Source organism: Mycothermus thermophilus (genome assembly GCF_041956435.1).
Source record: "Mycothermus thermophilus strain CBS 625.91 unplaced genomic scaffold VTJ04scaffold_7, whole genome shotgun sequence".
Taxonomy (NCBI): Eukaryota; Fungi; Ascomycota; class Sordariomycetes; order Sordariales; family Chaetomiaceae; genus Mycothermus; species Mycothermus thermophilus.
In genome coordinates this window covers 141232-158004 of record NW_027191433.1, presented here as the reverse complement: position 1 = coordinate 158004, position 16773 = coordinate 141232, and the positions used below count along the sequence as shown (strand labels likewise).

Here is a 16773-nt window from a genome sequence, read left to right as displayed (position 1 = left end):
CGGGCTGGGGTCTGCTGGAGGTCACGTACGTGTATGTCGGACACTTGGGCTCTCCAACCGAACAGGTATCGCGGATATCGCGGGTCGGGACAAGAGACGGCTCAGGGCCAGCCATCGAGAGGACATTCCGAGGCTGGGGAACGTCTGTTTCGATGTCATGCGGGTCGCAGTTCTCGCCCCATAACGATGAAGCCCAGCACGCGATGGTCAAAGTCGCGATGCTTGGGAGTCTGTCGATGACTCTAGCGAGCGCCTTTCTGCGTTTATTTTTTTTTTTTTTTTTTTTTTTCGTCTCTTCCACGTTGTCGCGTGGCCGGTCTATCAGGACGATGGTGCTGGCAAGGAGAAGATGAAACGACAAAAATATATAGGTAGAAACGGAAGAATAGATGGGGAGAACCTCCTCGCACCCTCTCCGTGGGACCATGTCCACGCTGAGGCAGGTGATGTAAATCCCATCACTGCCCAACATGTTCTTTTTCATGGAACATGCGTGGGATGTGTGTGTCGTTTTGACCTTGTACCAGACATTCACTGCCCCAATGATCCAGGTATCAACGAATGAACCACATCCTCGGTCAGCTAGGGCGGGATATGGTGTATCGTTTAATGTCGAGAATGGTCTTATATATATGTGCTATAACAAGGCATACAGGACATGGATCGTCCCTCGCCATGGGAAAATGCCCCCGTCCATACCGGCCTGGCCAACTCAAGGCATTGTGGCTTGGCGTTTTCTAGGTATCCCAGCAAGATAGGTATCTTTTGCGTCCTTAAGTTAACTCCGTCCGGTGCTGCGTTTTGTCTTTCGCCATTTTGGGTGTCGACAAACGTGTGGCTTGCGGAATTAACCGTGGCACCACGCCCAGGTTGAAACGGCGATAAAAGTTCCGTTGCTGTCAAGGATGTTCTTGATATGGCAAGGGATGTGAATTGTTCACTTCGCCCCTTCGCCGTGGGGCACGCCTACGTTGAGGCAGGTGACGTAGACTTCGTTGCTGTCGAGCATATTTATAAACTTGTAATTACCTGATATAGCAAAGGGTAAGTGTGGTCGATCTGCCGTCCTCTCCGAGGGAATATGCTCACTTTGAGGACGTGCAGTCCAGCTCTAGCAGCCCCGCGTTACAGGCGTCCAGGTATCGTTTGAGCTTCGTTTTCTCGCTTTGGCCGAGGTTAGACCTTGTCTTCTTGGCCATTGTGGTGGTCTGGTGGTCTTCTTGTTTAGTTGGTTACACGAGGCAGTAGGGAAGGGAAGAAGAAGCGAGCTCTTACCTTGACTTGCAGGTGCTGGCGATGAATTTCAGTTTCCAGGCTGGTGCCAATCCTTGAAGGGAAGATGAGCTCCTGTTAGCATCGATTGGACTTCCAGAGGGTTAGGAAGTCCATGTGAGGTTTGGGGGAAGAATTCTGGAAGATGACCTCGAGGAACCCAAGAAAGCATACTCCTGTAAGCATGGAATGTATATGCTAGTGAGACGTCCATCCTGCAAAAGAATCCAAGAACTTGAAAATTTGAGAAAAAGAATAAAAAAGAACCCAAGTGCTGACTTGGAAATCAGGGGCTCAATCGGGGATCGAACCCGAGACCTCGCACATCTTTGATCGCACTGTTTCCAGGCGATGGGTGGATCTTGAGGATCCATCCCGAAGCGCGAATCATACCACTAGACCATTGAGCCGCTAATTTTGTGTGACTGCCGGGACAAAATCTGGAAGTTTTAACCGAGCCTACGGCATCACCACGGGGAGTGATGTGGAGAGAGATGAAGGTTGAGGGTTGGGGTTTGAGGATTGATGATGTTGGGTTGACATGTACTTGGGGTGTGTTGATAAAAAAAGGCGGGAACTCAGTTGATGATGGTGCTGTGTTAAAATTGGCATGATTGAGATTATTCGTGTTTTGTTGAGTACTTCATTCATAAGATGACATTGTACAAAAATTGTCAACAAAACCCTGAGAGACCAAGCCCCTCCAAGTGCAGTACTGGCTACCTTGGATCGACCCAAATATGCTAGGGCAAGCCCAACCTGGAACCAATGCCTTCACCGTCCTGGCCTCGGGATCTAAGATTCGGTACTTGGGGACCATCCAAGAGAGAGACGCCTTCCACATCTCGCTTCTCTTGGCAATATCGTGCATGAAATCCAGAGCTTGGGCTAGGATCATCCGCGACTCACGGCAGCTTGACAAGTCCACAAAGGAAACGGCTGAAGCCCCAACCTGCCTGTCAAAGTCCCTGCCACCTAATACAGGGTGACACATACTCCCGACTATGGAGCAAAACACTGCTGAAGGCAGAGGATGAGATAAGTATCGTGGAAGTACTTTGAGAGGGTGACTAAGGGACTTAACCCTCATTTAATACAGGGTGACACATACTCCCGACTATGGAGCAAAACACTGCTGAAGGCAGAGGATGAGATAAGTATCGTGGAAGTACTTTGAGAGGGTGACTAAGGGACTTAACCCTCATTTGCATCACATCTACAATGGCCGGGTGCCACGCCTCGCGGCGGGTACCAGGGCGGCCCAGTATGCCTTGTTCACGGCCTCCTTGGACATGTTTTCCCAAGAGAAGTGCACCTGTCAACCTGTAGAGCAAAAGCCTATTTCCCGCACCCGCTCTGCTGACTGATCCGACCAGAGGAGTGTGATCTTGTGGTTTAGGGTTAGGGGTCCTCGCTGTCGCTCCGCGGCAACGGGCCTGGCGACAGCCCCTGAACAAAGTCAACAACACCACACTGGAGGTCAACCGCGCCACATGTGGCGCTAAGCTGAGCCGCAAGTTTGCGTACACCACCAACACCATGCTCGAAATCCAAGAATATACCATAAAATATACAAGGCACCAGAAGCACTGCAAAAAACAACATCCCCTCTGGGATGGCCTGAAGTCCCGCTTTCCATTCTGTTCCTGTTCAAGTGTTATGAGACAGCTCGTATTTCCGCTTAAAGGCCGCCCTCCACTCCTCCGTCTCGTCCCTTTCCATACCTCCCGGAGAGAGCCACCTCCCTGGCCATGGAGACCTCAGAGAACTACTCGTACTTTGAGGCCTCCTTGCCCTCCAGCCAGGCAAGGTAGTGGGCCAGCATGGCCTCACCACTCGGGCATGTTTTCCCCCAGGAGTGCTGGGTAATACTGATTGGCTTTGTGCGGCTTTCCCGCTCCCATGACACAGGTGATAAAATGACTGTGTGAGTCCACCATGTTGCCGATGTAAAATGTCATCTTTTTGGTGGTCGTGCGACCACCTTCGCCATGTGAATAGTCCCAGTCCTCCTGGGGCCACAGCAACTCGAGCAAATGGGGCTTCGAGCCCGCCTCCGAGTTCCTCCACTGACGGTTGTCTTTCAGGACCTCTTCACCTGTGGGACACTGTGTGCCCCAATGGTAAATGGTATTCTTGAGGGGCGTCTAATCGCGTCATATGGTAAGAAGAGCGGTGATGACCGTCTCATCGGTTGTGCACATATAAACGATGTAATATGGAATGAATGATGCCATGCGTCCTCCTTCAGATGCTGGCAGTTGTAGGAGAGACCAGCGAGGGATGACGGTCCTTTTGTGCCCTCCAGCTGTTGAGGTGTATCCAAGGGTTATGGTTGTGTGGTTGCCCCAGGGGAACAGGACCAACGTCAGCCCCTGACCAAGGTCAACAAAAGCAAAGGAGCCGAGCTGCGATGCCAGTCCGTGAGGGGCCCCTCCAACACCATCCTGTCAGCCCACAACCATGTCAAAAACACGAATGACAGACGTATGAATGTAACAACCACATCAAACGCAAAGCAAGGCAAATCCAAGAAACGCCACCCTGTCCGCAATCACTTCATACTCTTGCCCTGACCGACCTGGCTTCAAGTCCCATGCCATTTCGTCTCTGCTAGAAGATCCCTTAACTTCAGGCGTAGGTAAATTTACCCAGTCCCCGTGAGGAACCAAAGAGTTCTTGTCGCGGCCATACTAAGAGTTCGTCAATCCGTCGTCCGATAATTAGTTTGGATTCGACAGGAGCACATACAGGACGATCTCAAAAACACTCAGAAGCCTGTTTCGCCAGAGTTTCGGGAAACATCAAGACCTTGAGCCGGGGGATCAGACCGTGGCGTACGTCTCGCGGAAGATCAACAGCAATCGGGCCTTCGGGTCGGTCGTCAATGATTGGGAAGGTTATGAGGACGGGAGGCATCCATACCAGACCAGTTGAGACGAGATATGGGGAGTGACAATATTCCATCGCCGCCTCAGGCACTCGTCGCCCTCACCATTGACGGTGTCGGCGAACCATTGTAGAATTCGAGGACTTGTTCCGGACTGGGGCAAGTGTTGCCCGGCTTTAACGGGCAATGCCGATTTGTTTCGGTTGCGTTTTCTTCGACTTAGCTCCCTGCATGATGCAGGTAAGATAGTCGCAATTCGAATCGATCACATGATCGATGTAGAACGTATTTTTCTTCGTTGTGGTTCGGCCACTGACAGGCTGGGGGAGAGGAGTCTGGAAGTTGACGCTGATGGAAAAGAGCTGCTGGAGTTGACATATATGCTTTGGTATTTATTGCTATATATCTAAAGATCGATGAATGGAGGGCGAACTTACACGATTTCCTGGAACGCTGTTCACAGATCCTCCACTCGACCTGCTCCAGGACAGGTAATATATAACCTCATCCGTCGAGTTTGCAGTGACCTGGGCAAACAGCCGCGAAAAGGACATCGACCATGACGTGGTATCATGAGTCAACCACTGGAGGAAGCATAGCAAGCCAGTGCGGCAATAGGAGGGCCAAACTCTAATGTTGTGAGTTCACCAACCCTTAGGGCTTACGAAATGCATGAGTCAACGCGATGATTCAAAACCACACCACAGAAAGCAATGCAAGCACGGAAGCAATCCAGGCAGTCAGCCATCACTTGATGCCCATCGTATAAACCACTTGGTTTCAATACCCGTGACCCTTGTTTTCCATGTTACGACTCCCCAGCCTCATACGACCCTGTCCACTAGGACCAGTGCGTTCTCCCTTACCCTGCTGCCGACAGCTTTGTCAGGCCATTACGGTTTACTCCTCATCCTTGTCCTCTTCCATCTTCCCCTCATTGTCGCGCCACTCGCGGTAAAACTCCAGTACCTCTTCGCCAATTGGGCACTCCGTACCCCAGCGACGGATGGAGCCCTCCAAGGGCTTATTCCCACGACTCTTGATCATCAGGCCGGTAAGGAAAATTCCGTCGGTGGTGCACATGCACCCTACACAGAATGGGATGGCAGAAGATGTACGCCCGCCCTCCCCGTGGGAAGGGCCCCAAGTATTAGTTTTCCAATGGAGGCGGAGCAGATGGCCGCTGGAGCCATCCAAATAATTGTTTAGCTCCTTCTTCTCTCTATTGGAGAGAGCGGTCCGGTAACCTTTCGCCATTGTGAGCGGTTGAAACTGGACGACCTTTTGGACTGTGTTAGCTTGGGAGAAGATCGTGAGGAAATGAAAGTCGGGCAAGTCCTTACTTGTTAAAGAATGGAGCAGCGTTCAAAACCTGGCTCTGGTCACCGTGCCGGTGATCCTGTCGGTTGGGATCTTCGTGTCTCGAGTGACGGTGCTTAGGCTCCCAAACTGAGGTGGGCAGTCCTGACCTTGGGTTCGATGTGGGCAATGGGTGGGCCTTGAAGGAGAGAGTCGACGAAGTAAAGCCGGCGTTCAGCCCCTGGCCACACCTGTTGAAAGGTGTGGATGGGGTTGAGGTAAAGGGTCGATGAAGTAAAGTCGGGGTTGAGCCTCTGCCCAAACTTGTAAGGGGTGTGGATGGTGGTGAGGTAGAGAGTGGGTGAAGTAAAGTCGGTGTTCAGCGACCGGCCAAACTAGTTGAGCGAGAGATGTGGACGATGCTCCGATAGAGAAAGGGAAGTCGCGATGTAGAGTTGTAAAGGTAGATGGCGTACTCGAGGCACCGGACTCACTGGCAGAGGACCAAAGGTGTCGAGTGTAGATGGATCCTCGAGGCTGAGCGCTGACTACCAAAGAGGTGGAAGTGGTGAGTTGTGGGAGGAGAGTTCTCGAGTTTGACTGCGCGAGATAAAATAGCCAAACCTGCTTCTCAACATGACTTTAGGTCAGTGTTGTATACAGTGTTGTCCCAAGGTTTGTCCCAAGGTTTAGGTTTAGGTTCTCTGTCGGTCGTGGACTCGCCTTTCTTTGACCAGAAGGTCGGTGGGAAGACACGGCATCATGTTGTTGGGCAGCACGTGGGCGTACACACCAGCGTGGTGCTCAGTGACATGATAGGCACTGAGGCCGACATCTACATTGTCTTCTCTACATGACATATGAACTCCAACCACCTTCCTCCAACGAAGCGCCATGTTGTTTCCCACAGCCTGAGCTGTTCGTCCAACTTATAAGAAGCACCCAAACACCTGGAACAGATCTCAGATCTCCTGAAGTGATGCGCCAGCTTGGAGGTATCTGGCGATGATGCGTAGCAAGAAGTCTAGTACAACAACCAGCATCCAAGGCGAGTGCTGTGGAAAACAAATGCACCTACGGCATGCACTGATTGCAACTGTCGACCAGCAACCGGACCGATGGGATGGTTTGCTATTCATCCTGATTCCCTGGGAACGTTGGTGGTCCCTGTGCGACTTGCAGTCAAGGTTTTGGTTTTCCGCTCTCTTCCAGTCGCTTCTTTTCTTTGTGCCACTCCAGGAATGCCCGCGCACTCTTTGCCAAAAACCTAAGCTCCAGGCAAACTCAAAAATCCAAGTGCAAAATTGAAAGCAAACCCAAACCCCAAAGAATTCCCAGCAAGGGCCCTGGCGCACCGTTTTAACAACCGACCACAACTGCATCCCACAATCCCCCTCTTTCCCCTCTAAATCTCTGCGGTTTTGCACCTTCCTGGGCGCTTCAGCCCTCCGCGAGTCAGCTCAGCTCAACCATTGAAGCACGAAGATTTCGCGACCATTATTCTTACCCATTTTCAACAGTCTTGCTCGAGATGTAAGTTTCCGACCTCCAACAGTCTTGCTTTTGCTGATGACCGCCAACCAGGGGTGACACGCGCGTTCCCCCCTCGGACTCGCCCGAGATTCCGAACCCGTACCAGGAGGGCGTGTCCCTGCCGCTGCAGGTCTTTCAACAAAGCGCCGACTTGGATACGCCGCTCCCCGATGTCATCAACGCGGAGGTGCTGAAGGTGTTGGGAATGTCCCAATCGCCAGTTCTCCTCGTTCAGTTGATGTGGCCGGGTTCCGAAGACCATCAGAAGATGAATGCTGTCCTCAAACTTTATGATCGTCGCTTTGGGTCGGGTCGGCGCGACGTGCTCAACAAGCACAGAGTCCTGACGAAGGAAGATGAAGATGCCTTCCAGAGCTTTGTGCGCTCCGACCAAATGAAATCGTTCCTCGATCATTGGCGGAAGCGGAAGAATGATAGAGACCATTTTGTGTGCCCATGGTTCGTTCTAGACGACGACGATGACGCAGATGAGGAGAGCGAAGAGGAGGATGAGCCGGAGGACAAGGCCAGCATTGTTGGCAAGACAAAGGACGATGTCAAGCGCAACATGGCCAATGAAACCAACACCGAAGATGGTAAAGCTGAGCTTGGTAACGTCAAGACCACGAACATCGAAGTCAGCGAGACTGGAGGCAACCACAGCAGCACCAGGCACGGCCAGACAGGGGATGATGATGCCAAGGGCAAGGGCAAAGAAATTGACGAGAAAGCAATCAGAATTGCTGCGGATGAGGAGAACGTCCAAAGCAGCAAGCTCAAGGACGGCCCAGCTGAGATCCATGAGGCCACGCCCGACAACATCATCAAGGGCCACACCAAACGCCCAGTGGCAGCCAACGACCATGCGACCATGGACACCAAGGACACCGAGAACAAGCCACCTGTGGCGGGCGATGTCGTCCTTGTCGCCCTTAATGACGTCGTTTCCCTTACCATGATTGTACTGATCTTGGTCCTCACGCTCACCCTCAGCGATGCCGGTCGCTGTATCATCTTCGGGCTCAGCTTGGTCATCCTCTTCGTACATGATAGCGCTACCAACTCTATGCCATCCACAACCATTCACGGCTTGGTCAGTGAGATCAAGAGCGACCAGGGCGACATCCTCAACATTGAGGTCAAGGACATCAAAGATGCCAACCCCATCAACGATGATTCCAAGCATAGTGCCAACCCCGACACCGTCAAGAACGACAATGATGACGTGCGTGGCGATCACGACGAGACCAACGATGACGCGCCTGGGGAGACCCCTGAGGAGCGGAATACAAGGAAACGGGCGGAGTACGAGGCTGCGCTGTGGGAGGAGACCGACGAGGATTTTCACCGCGAGATTCAGGCCTACGACCTGCTCCGAGACTTGCAGGGACGGAGCATTCCTCGTTTGCTGGCCCACGTCGGCCTCGACCTGAGCAAGAAAATTGTCAAATTTCCCGGTACTCCGAAGGACGGAAATGACGCAACGTTCCAAGGCATCACAGTCCCCGAGGACTTGCGCGAGTCACCCTATTTCCAAGTCCGTGGCTTTCTGCTTGAGCACATCGAAGGCTGCAACCTCTCAGAGCTGGCGCTAGCCACCGCTCATCCCTCTTGCCCGGCGCCTCAGGATTCTGATAGTTGGGCATCGCTTCTCCAGGAAGCAGTGGATGTCGTCTATGAGATCAACAAGCGCGGGTTTTATCTTACAGATTGCCAACCGCGCAACATTGTGGCCCGCCAGGGCGACTATAAGCCATTTATGGTGGACTTGGCACGATACCAGCTCAAGGACGAAGTTCATCTCGAAGATGACGACGATGACTTCGATTTGGAACACTTTGCCAAGACTGGGGAGTACAAGGCGGTCGAGAAAAAGGAATTCAAGATGCCAGAGACGGAAGAAGAGATTCAGAAGCTTCGCGAGCTCCAGTTTTGGCGTGGTCTGAGAAGTGGAGAGAACACGGAGGAGATCTCATCTATCATAAAGATGAAGGTCAAGAGGGAGAAGGGGATTGAGATCAAGCCACTTCAGCATCCCGACTACGACAAGATCATTCAAGCTCTGGAGGATGGAGTTGAAGCGCCTTGGGACGAGAAGGCCACTCGCTAACCCGCGTGGGTTGGCCTCCCCTCCCTTCTCTCTAGCACGAGCGCTGCGTTCGGTGTTCGCCGCCATCATCACAGGTAGATAGTGTACATAGTTCCCAATTGTCAAAGGAGCACTTATCCAGAGGGTGCCTTAACAACCTGACGACCCAGATATCAACGTCATAACGATTGCCAAGTGCCCTGCTTGACTGTCATGACATGGCCGGACCTTAGACGGCCTGACGGGTTTCGAAAAGTTTTGTCCGTGTTCGCCGTGACTATTGTTCATCAGGTCAGACACTTTCCTGGAACCTACCAAAACACTTGCCCTATGTTGACCTCTGATCGTTTCAATTGACAGATGTCATGGTTGCCAAATGCTCAATGACGCCGTGATGTGAGATCACAAGCTTACAACGGGGGTACATATATTAACTCTCTGAAGCAAAGGAGGCGGCCAGAAGAACAGAGTGATCCTGCCACGCGTGGTCATCCATCTCACACCCCTTTGCCTGGTGCTTTGGACTGGTCGTTACGGCCACTTTGACTGTTCTCATATGGCCTTAAAGGGAGATCCTGCATATCAGCGACTGTTCCGCAGCAACTGACCCTGACTCAAACAAGCTGAGTGACATGGGGATGCCTTCCTCTCTCTGGCAGAGTGGTTTACTCCGCAAGACTTGACATTACGGCCCTGATGGAGATACTCTTCATGTTGATGAATGGCTCGATGAGCTGGAGTCTGTAGAGGGGACGCTGGGTAATGCCTTTGGTAAATGCCTGCCGGCAATGGCTTCAGCGGGCTAAATGAACACTGATTCTTTATGGCGATTCATATCAGCTAATCACTATATACACCCCAACCATCCCCACAACTACTGCTCCTGATTACTCGGTACAACTCTTGCGCCTATGCCGAGCCTTCTGGTCCACTACCCCAAGGGCCCATTGATCAGGCTCTGTAGAATGTATTATATATGACAGGAAGGAGATGGCCGGTCTTGGCCTGAGTCTAGCTTAGTCAGCCAGCCTCAGCTCTCAGCCTCCATCTCAGCAGCCTGGACAGCCTACCTAGCGCCACCTCTTCCTGTATAAATATTCGGGCTCTGGGTCCTTTATACCTTAGATAGTTTCTTACAGAATCCAATCGCTTCCTTCCCTCCATTCTGCATGTACCATCGTTCAGGTCTAGGCTCTGACTATATCACCTTATACCCATTGGTCTTTTACCACGAAATAGATCATCAATATGAATGAAGCCACGTAGATGCGCAAGCTCACCGAAAATATTATGTCGCCGCATACGTGAGTCAACACCCAATCCCGAAATCTTGACCAGTTCATAGAGCGTTGTGGAGTGGCCGATTGCTGCGAAGTTTGGTTGGACTCAAGAAATTGTCTGAGCCAACGCTCCGGGGAGTCTTCGAGGTACAACCGGTAGTACTGAAGAACCCTGAGAGTCACCCAGATAGATGAAGGCAGTACTATATTCTGAGCAGTCCGGGGATCTAGGAGTGTTGCTCCATAAAACTCACCGACATAGTCGCTGAGGACAGCAACCACACTCAGCGATATCGATGCCAAATCTGGGATCACACTGAGTGATTCAATCGGCTCTATGGAAAGCCTTCCGATCTCGAGAAAGATGCTGCTCACAATTGAGGCATTATGCGAGAACGCAGCCTGGATGTGAGGGAGGGCGCGTTGCAATACCCATTCATATTCGCAGATGTCGGATTCCCAGACGAACCAGGTAGCAATCGTATCAACGAAGACCTTTTCGAACTTGTCGTAGAGGCGACAGTGCTTAAGCCAGAAGCGGGTAGATGCTTGTACAAGAGGGTGCATACTAAATACGCCCCCTGGTTCCTTTACCGAGATGAGGGCATAATCTCTCAACATAGAGATATCCGCGTCGATGTCGATAGTGCTGAATGGTTTGGGCCTAGGTATTAACTCAAGCTGGCGGAGGAAGCGCAGGATATCAGAGATTCGATTCCATCTTAAATTCCTTCGTGGTATACCGTCTGTATTGACGTCGTGACTGGGGTGGTCTGTGCCGGTCAAGAACCACTTCGGGATCCCATACGGGTCGTAAAAGCTCATCAGGTATAGGACCTCTGCCGCGGAAGGCCGTTCAACCTGGATATAAGCAAACGATATACTCCATGTTGCGAAAACGGCGTTGGACGATCTATCCCGGCGCCAATCGCCCAGGTCGTCTGCCAGCAGCCTGCTCCTTTCTCGCTCCCCCGCACGCAACTGGGCCAGATATGACTCGGGGGAAACCAGTGGTGCGCGCGCAAGTATATACGCGGCCGCTTGGCTGATAGCGAGTGGCACGCATCCAAGCTCCTCGACGAGGTCGGCTGCAACTTTGCGTTCCGGGAGATATCCTAATTTCTTTTCCAAGAGTTCCACAGACTCAGCGTCGGACATGGTGGATACTTCGAGAATGCCGTGGACTGGATCAACTATCCTCCTTGCCAGGTCTCTGAAACGCGTCGTGATGAGAATGGCTCCGTGATGGCTTTGGGGGAAGAATCGTCCAAGAGGCTCGTTGGCTGAGCCCTGTGTTTGGGCTGAACCATTAGGGTCGAAGAAGACCTTGACATCGTCTGCGCTGTCCAGGATGATGAACCACTTCCCGTTATTCTTGTTGGATAGCCAATTGTGGACGAGGAGCGGGAGGTCCTCGGAGCGATCTTTGCCAGGGAGGTTGACAGCTTCGGCAATGGCTCTGAAACCCTCGAGAACTCGAGATCGTGTGCACGCGTTGATCCAGAAGATCCATATCGGAGCGTCAGAGAATCGTTCGGCAACCCGATGGGCGTACTCGATGCCGAGTTCTGACTTGCCGACGCCACCTAATCCCCATAAGGCGAGGCGGTTGTGAGCCGTCGGGTTAGAGAACGCTTTGTCAATTCTATTAAGCAAATCCCCGCGATGGACGAAGTCCGGATTGCGCGAGAAAGGGATGAGCGACGACGGTTTGGTTTGTTGAGCAGTCCCTGGAGAATTCAGGTTGAGCGGGAGGAGTCTGTCGGCATCCTCGGCTGAAACGTAAACCTGGTTAAAGGTGCCGTAGACCTGGCCGATCTGGGTACCGTGATTTTGGCGCCCAAAGTAGTTCCGATCGGAGCTCGACGTCGATTGCATTTTGGTCAAGGGAGAGCAGCCCTGTGAAGTCCCATTTGTTCAAGAAAAGACGAAGAGAGGGAATTGGGAGACGAGGCTCTGCGCAGTAGGGCTTCCCTCTGACCACCCCAGCCACCATACACGTGATCAGGCTGAGCTCGGTGTGCTCTGTTGCTCCAAGCTACGAGCGCCAAACATCATGACCGACAAACACCGGGCAAGGAATTCTTGGCATTTCTCTTCTCTCTAACTAAGACGTTTTGGTTGTCCCCGAATGGTGGTGCCGAAGACTCGCCCCTTCTCTATCAACATTGTTTGATCTGAGGCTCAATGCTCTCTCATTCTCACTTTCATGCCTTCCTTTTTTCTTTTTAAAAGACCAGGAGGGGAGAAAGGTGTGCTTGCTTTCGAAAATTACATGGACGGCCATGAAACAGTGATGTTATCCCAATTACGTGTGACCTTCTGCTGTGCAGACCGCGGTGTCTATCTCTCACAAAGCACCCGACATAGTTGAGGCCTCCATGCTGATAACATAGGTGGACGTAGTATTGTATGTAAATGCTCTTTAGGAGACCAGCTGTGCTCTCCATTCATCAGTCAGCCTTATAGGCCCATTACGTCGTTCCCCGAGATTGAGATCGAGCAGCCGGAGGTTGCCGCAACCGAGTCCGAGTGCGAGTCCCAGCCCACGCAGCTTGCAACCAACAGCTGACCTTGCGGCGCAGCTCGATAACCGGCCCGGGAACGGTCGAGCCAAGAACGGCAGACATGTAACCCTCCACTACGGCGTACGTACCCGGTTGCTGTATCACAGACCATTGGTAACGCCGGGTACGTCTTCACCTCGTCATGAGGAACACACATTGCGGCCGCAGCCACAAGGCAAACATGCTGTTGGAAGAGTAGCAGAGGACAATGTATGATGTATACGCCAGCAGAAGATCGAGATCACACCACACGAGTCGTAATGAGGCAGCCATAGGGATGGAGAGTAGCATTCATTAGATTCTTGGCGGGCTGTTGGTTCAGAGGAGCACGTAGACTGTCAGCACTAGGTTCGTAAGAGGGAGTCCTCATCTTGGATTTAAACACTTCAATGGCCCTACATGTTGTTGTGAGGGACCATCTGAGATCCAGCAGCTTTCTAAACCACACCACGACTGCACATCTTTGACCCAAGAATGAGCGCGCCGTACGTTCCCCAGGGAACAACCACCAGGTTGACTCCCGCCGATGAGGCCGCCTCCGCAAAGGCGGCCTACAAGAACATGGAGGAGCAGGCATGGCATGAGTGGCCAAATGAAGCTGGTGTAGGTGCTCTTAATCCCATGGGCTGTCTGGTCATGACTAAGAGAGTGGTTACTGACTGCAAATCTCTCTTACTTGGGCTCAGTTCGACGGTTTGACTGAACACCGGGGTCCCATCGAGCTCAACGTCATCGGCAACATCCCAGCATGGGCGGCGGGCTCACTCTACCGCACCGGCCCCGGTCAGTGCAAGGTGGAAGACACCAAGTCCGGCACCTTTCACATCTCTCACTGGTTTGATGGGCTAGCCCACACCCATCGTTTCGACATTGTCGCCGAAGAAGACGGTTCCGGCGAGCCGAAGGTCAGCGTGTACTACTCTTCTCGCCGCCAGTCTGACGCGGTTGCGGCCGACATCAAGGCCACGGGCACCTTGCGGACCATCACCTTCGCGCAACGGACCGATCCGTGCATCGGCATCTTCGCCAAGTTCATGAGCGTCTTCAACAGGAAATGGGACATCCACAACGTCGGTATCACCGTCAACGTGGACGTACCCACCTTCAAGCGTCCCTCTCAACCGCCCGTCGACGCTCAAGGCCACCGCGCTACCAGCATCGTCCTTGGCACAGACGCGACGGTCCTGTGCGAGGTAGATCCCAAGACCCTGGATCCCCTCAACTTCCAGACGCAAGCCAAGTTCCACCCGGATCTCAAAGGCCCGTTTGGCGGCGCCCACGGCCAGATCGACCCCGAGACGGGCGACTACGTCAACTACAACCTGGACGTAGGCAAGCAGCCCGTGTACCGCATCTTCCAAGTCAGCGCCGCCACGGGCAAAACCTCCATCCTCGCCACCATCCCGTACAAAGCGGCCTGGATCCACAGCTTCTTCCTCACGCGCAACTACGTCGTCCTCTGGGTGCCGGTGGCCTACTACCAGTGGAAGGGCGGGAAGATCGTGTGGGAGGGCAACCTGCACGACTCGTTCAAGCCGTTCGACACGGCCGACAAGTGCCGCTGGTTCGTGGTCGACCGCCACCACGGCAAAGGGGTGGTTGCCGAATTCTCGTCGCCGGCGCGCTTCTTCTTCCACACTGTGAATGCGTTCGAAGACGACGAGGGCAACATCGTTTGTGAAGTGTCCGACTACCCGAACCGCTACATCGTCGACGCGTACTACTACGACGTCATCTTCGACCGCAACAACAAGGCTGCCGAGTTCTGGTCCGACGGGCAGCTGGCGCACAAGTCCTTCCCGCGGTTGACGCGTTATCGGCTTTGCAAAAAGGATTTCGTCACCAGCGGAAGCAAAAACAAAGACGCAAAGTTGCCTGAACCCGAGGTCGTCATGGAAATCCCCTCCCCCCACGCCGGCGACATGGGCGTCATCAACCCGCAGTACCGTTGCCGCAAGCACCGGTACGGATACTTCCTCGTCAGCCGGGTGCTCAGCACGTTGTTTGACGCCATCGCCAAGGTGGACACGGAGACGCGCGAGCTGCTCCTGTGGGAGGGACCACGCGGGCACACGCCCGGCGAGGCGATATTTGTCCCGCGGCCCGCGCAGGCGGATGGGACAATTTTGGATGAGGATGATGGGGTGTTGCTTAGCGTTGTGCTGGATGGGGCGAATAAAACGAGTTATTTGTTGTGTTTGGATGCGAAGACCATGACGGAGCTGGGGAGGGCGGAGTGTGAGTTTGCTGTGGCGCTGGGGCTGCATGGGAGGCATGTTGCGGCGGCGACGTCGTCATCCTAAGACTTGGAGGGAGAGTTGGGATAGTAGAGGTCAATGTTGCGCGGTCATCTTTGGCATAGTTTGACGGAGACATGACAACCGAGCCATGCTTTGGGGACCGTTCTTTCGTTTCCACGACCTTGAATGGGTAGTAGAGAGCATTACACATATTCCCAACAGTTAATATAGGTGCCTGGCTGTAATCTGATGGTATTTGACCTATGCCTAGTCCCCATCTCCAGCCTTCAAACCCTATCCCCCTCTCACCTCCTCAAGCAAGCACCTTCGACAACCTCACCACCTCATCCCTCAACGCCTGACTCTCCCTGGGCGCATTTTTCAGCACCTTCTCCAGCAAATGATCCACCTGCAGGCCCGGCGCCGTGGGCGGATTCCCCTGCGCAGTCTGGATCCTCGACACCTGGAACTGCAAGAAAAACTTGGGCACCTTAATCGCCAGATTCCCTCCCACCGAGCGAATCCCCGCCTCCGTGGCCAGGTACACGTCCAGTTTCCGCTGGAAGTCGGCCAGATTGGTGTTCCGCAGCGGGGTGGCCGTGGCGAACTCTTCCAGCGCAAACTGCAGCGAGGTGCGCCGCTTGGGGTCGGTCGCGAAGTTGATGTCGGAGAAGCGCACGTTGCCCGAGCGCACGTCGGGCACGCCCGAGAGCGTGGTGCGGCGTGTGTCGCACCGGATGCGGCCGGCCAGCTGCGCCGCGATGGTGGCGGTCTCTTGGGGCAGGGTTTGCGTGCCGATGATGAAGCAGGCGCGGGTTTGGCGGGGGGAGAGGTCGAGGGGGGCTGGAGAGGAGAAGGGGTTAGTTCAAGGTCAGGTCATGACGGAGACCAGCTGGGAAAGGGGGAATGATGCGAGGGAGGGACGGACCAGCGGCGACCAGGCCGGCGAAAAGAGCGATAATGGAGAACTTCATGGTGGCGTGTGGAACGGTAGTCGTGAAGAATGAACGAATATAAAAGTCCAGACAGAGAATATTACACGCAAAACTACGACGCAAGCGTCGGGAAACAAGAATCGAACGCAATAAAGGAAGTAAACAAAACAAAACGAAGGTAGTCACAGACACACCATCAAGAAGATCAACATCGAGATCTACATTCCGGATATCAGATGACATACAGCGTACATATATACTCTACATACAAACCAGGACTTACAACCCCTGAGATGAACCTGTGATCGACAAACCGCTCGCTTCGTTTCGCCTCGCCTCCCTCTCGCGTGCAAAGCCCGTTTGGTGTCGGTTGCCGGAGGTCACTCAAACCCAAACCCACGGAGACGGCCTGGTCAGGGGAACAAACCACACCAGAAGCGGTTGGAGTTCCGGCGCGTTGGCGCTGGACGCGGGCTCAACAGGGGTTAGTTACGGAGTGCTGAGACAGCTGTGGGGTTGTTTCACCTTTGGGCCCTGGCTTGTCGCTTGAGCCTCATGGGACTTGAGACATGACGTTTTTAAGCCATAATACAACCTCACCATGTGTTCAAAGAAATCGACCTGGTTACAGGGCGATAATCCAGGTCTTCAACTGACATCATCGTGGT

The 16773-nt window shown here is 53.3% G+C and overlaps 5 protein-coding genes and 1 non-coding gene across 6 annotated transcripts; 2 read left to right on the top strand and 4 right to left on the bottom strand.

The window, feature by feature from the left end:
* Window positions 1–1025: 1025 nt before the first annotated feature.
* VTJ04DRAFT_9603 (uncharacterized protein) lies at window positions 1026–1458 on the bottom strand (the record flags this gene model as incomplete). Its single annotated transcript, XM_069368169.1, has 4 exons — window positions 1026–1029; window positions 1090–1208; window positions 1276–1347; window positions 1447–1458. The coding sequence occupies 4 exons, from the start codon at window positions 1456–1458 to the stop codon at window positions 1026–1028; spliced, it is 207 nt and encodes a 68-aa protein (XP_069214339.1).
* A 104-nt stretch (window positions 1459–1562) lies between these two features.
* VTJ04DRAFT_t129 lies at window positions 1563–1682 on the bottom strand. The gene has a single exon. It is a non-coding gene; the product is annotated as a tRNA-Pro (tRNA).
* A 4847-nt stretch (window positions 1683–6529) lies between these two features.
* On the top strand, window positions 6530–9104 carry VTJ04DRAFT_9602 (uncharacterized protein; the record flags this gene model as incomplete). The annotated part of the gene is made up of 3 exons (XM_069368168.1): window positions 6530–6587; window positions 6982–6994; window positions 7046–9104. 3 exons carry the CDS (start codon window positions 6530–6532, stop codon window positions 9102–9104), a joined length of 2130 nt encoding a protein of 709 aa, XP_069214338.1.
* A 1543-nt stretch (window positions 9105–10647) lies between these two features.
* VTJ04DRAFT_9601 (uncharacterized protein) lies at window positions 10648–12241 on the bottom strand (the record flags this gene model as incomplete). The annotated part of the gene is made up of 2 exons (XM_069368167.1): window positions 10648–10668; window positions 10739–12241. 2 exons carry the CDS (start codon window positions 12239–12241, stop codon window positions 10648–10650), a joined length of 1524 nt encoding a protein of 507 aa, XP_069214337.1.
* A 1163-nt stretch (window positions 12242–13404) lies between these two features.
* VTJ04DRAFT_9600 (uncharacterized protein) lies at window positions 13405–15233 on the top strand (the record flags this gene model as incomplete). Its single annotated transcript, XM_069368166.1, has 2 exons — window positions 13405–13533; window positions 13617–15233. 2 exons carry the CDS (start codon window positions 13405–13407, stop codon window positions 15231–15233), a joined length of 1746 nt encoding a protein of 581 aa, XP_069214336.1.
* Window positions 15234–15483: 250 nt separating this feature from the next.
* Window positions 15484–16144, bottom strand: VTJ04DRAFT_9599 (uncharacterized protein; the record flags this gene model as incomplete). The annotated part of the gene is made up of 2 exons (XM_069368163.1): window positions 15484–16013; window positions 16099–16144. 2 exons carry the CDS (start codon window positions 16142–16144, stop codon window positions 15484–15486), a joined length of 576 nt encoding a protein of 191 aa, XP_069214335.1.
* Window positions 16145–16773: the final 629 nt, after the last annotated feature.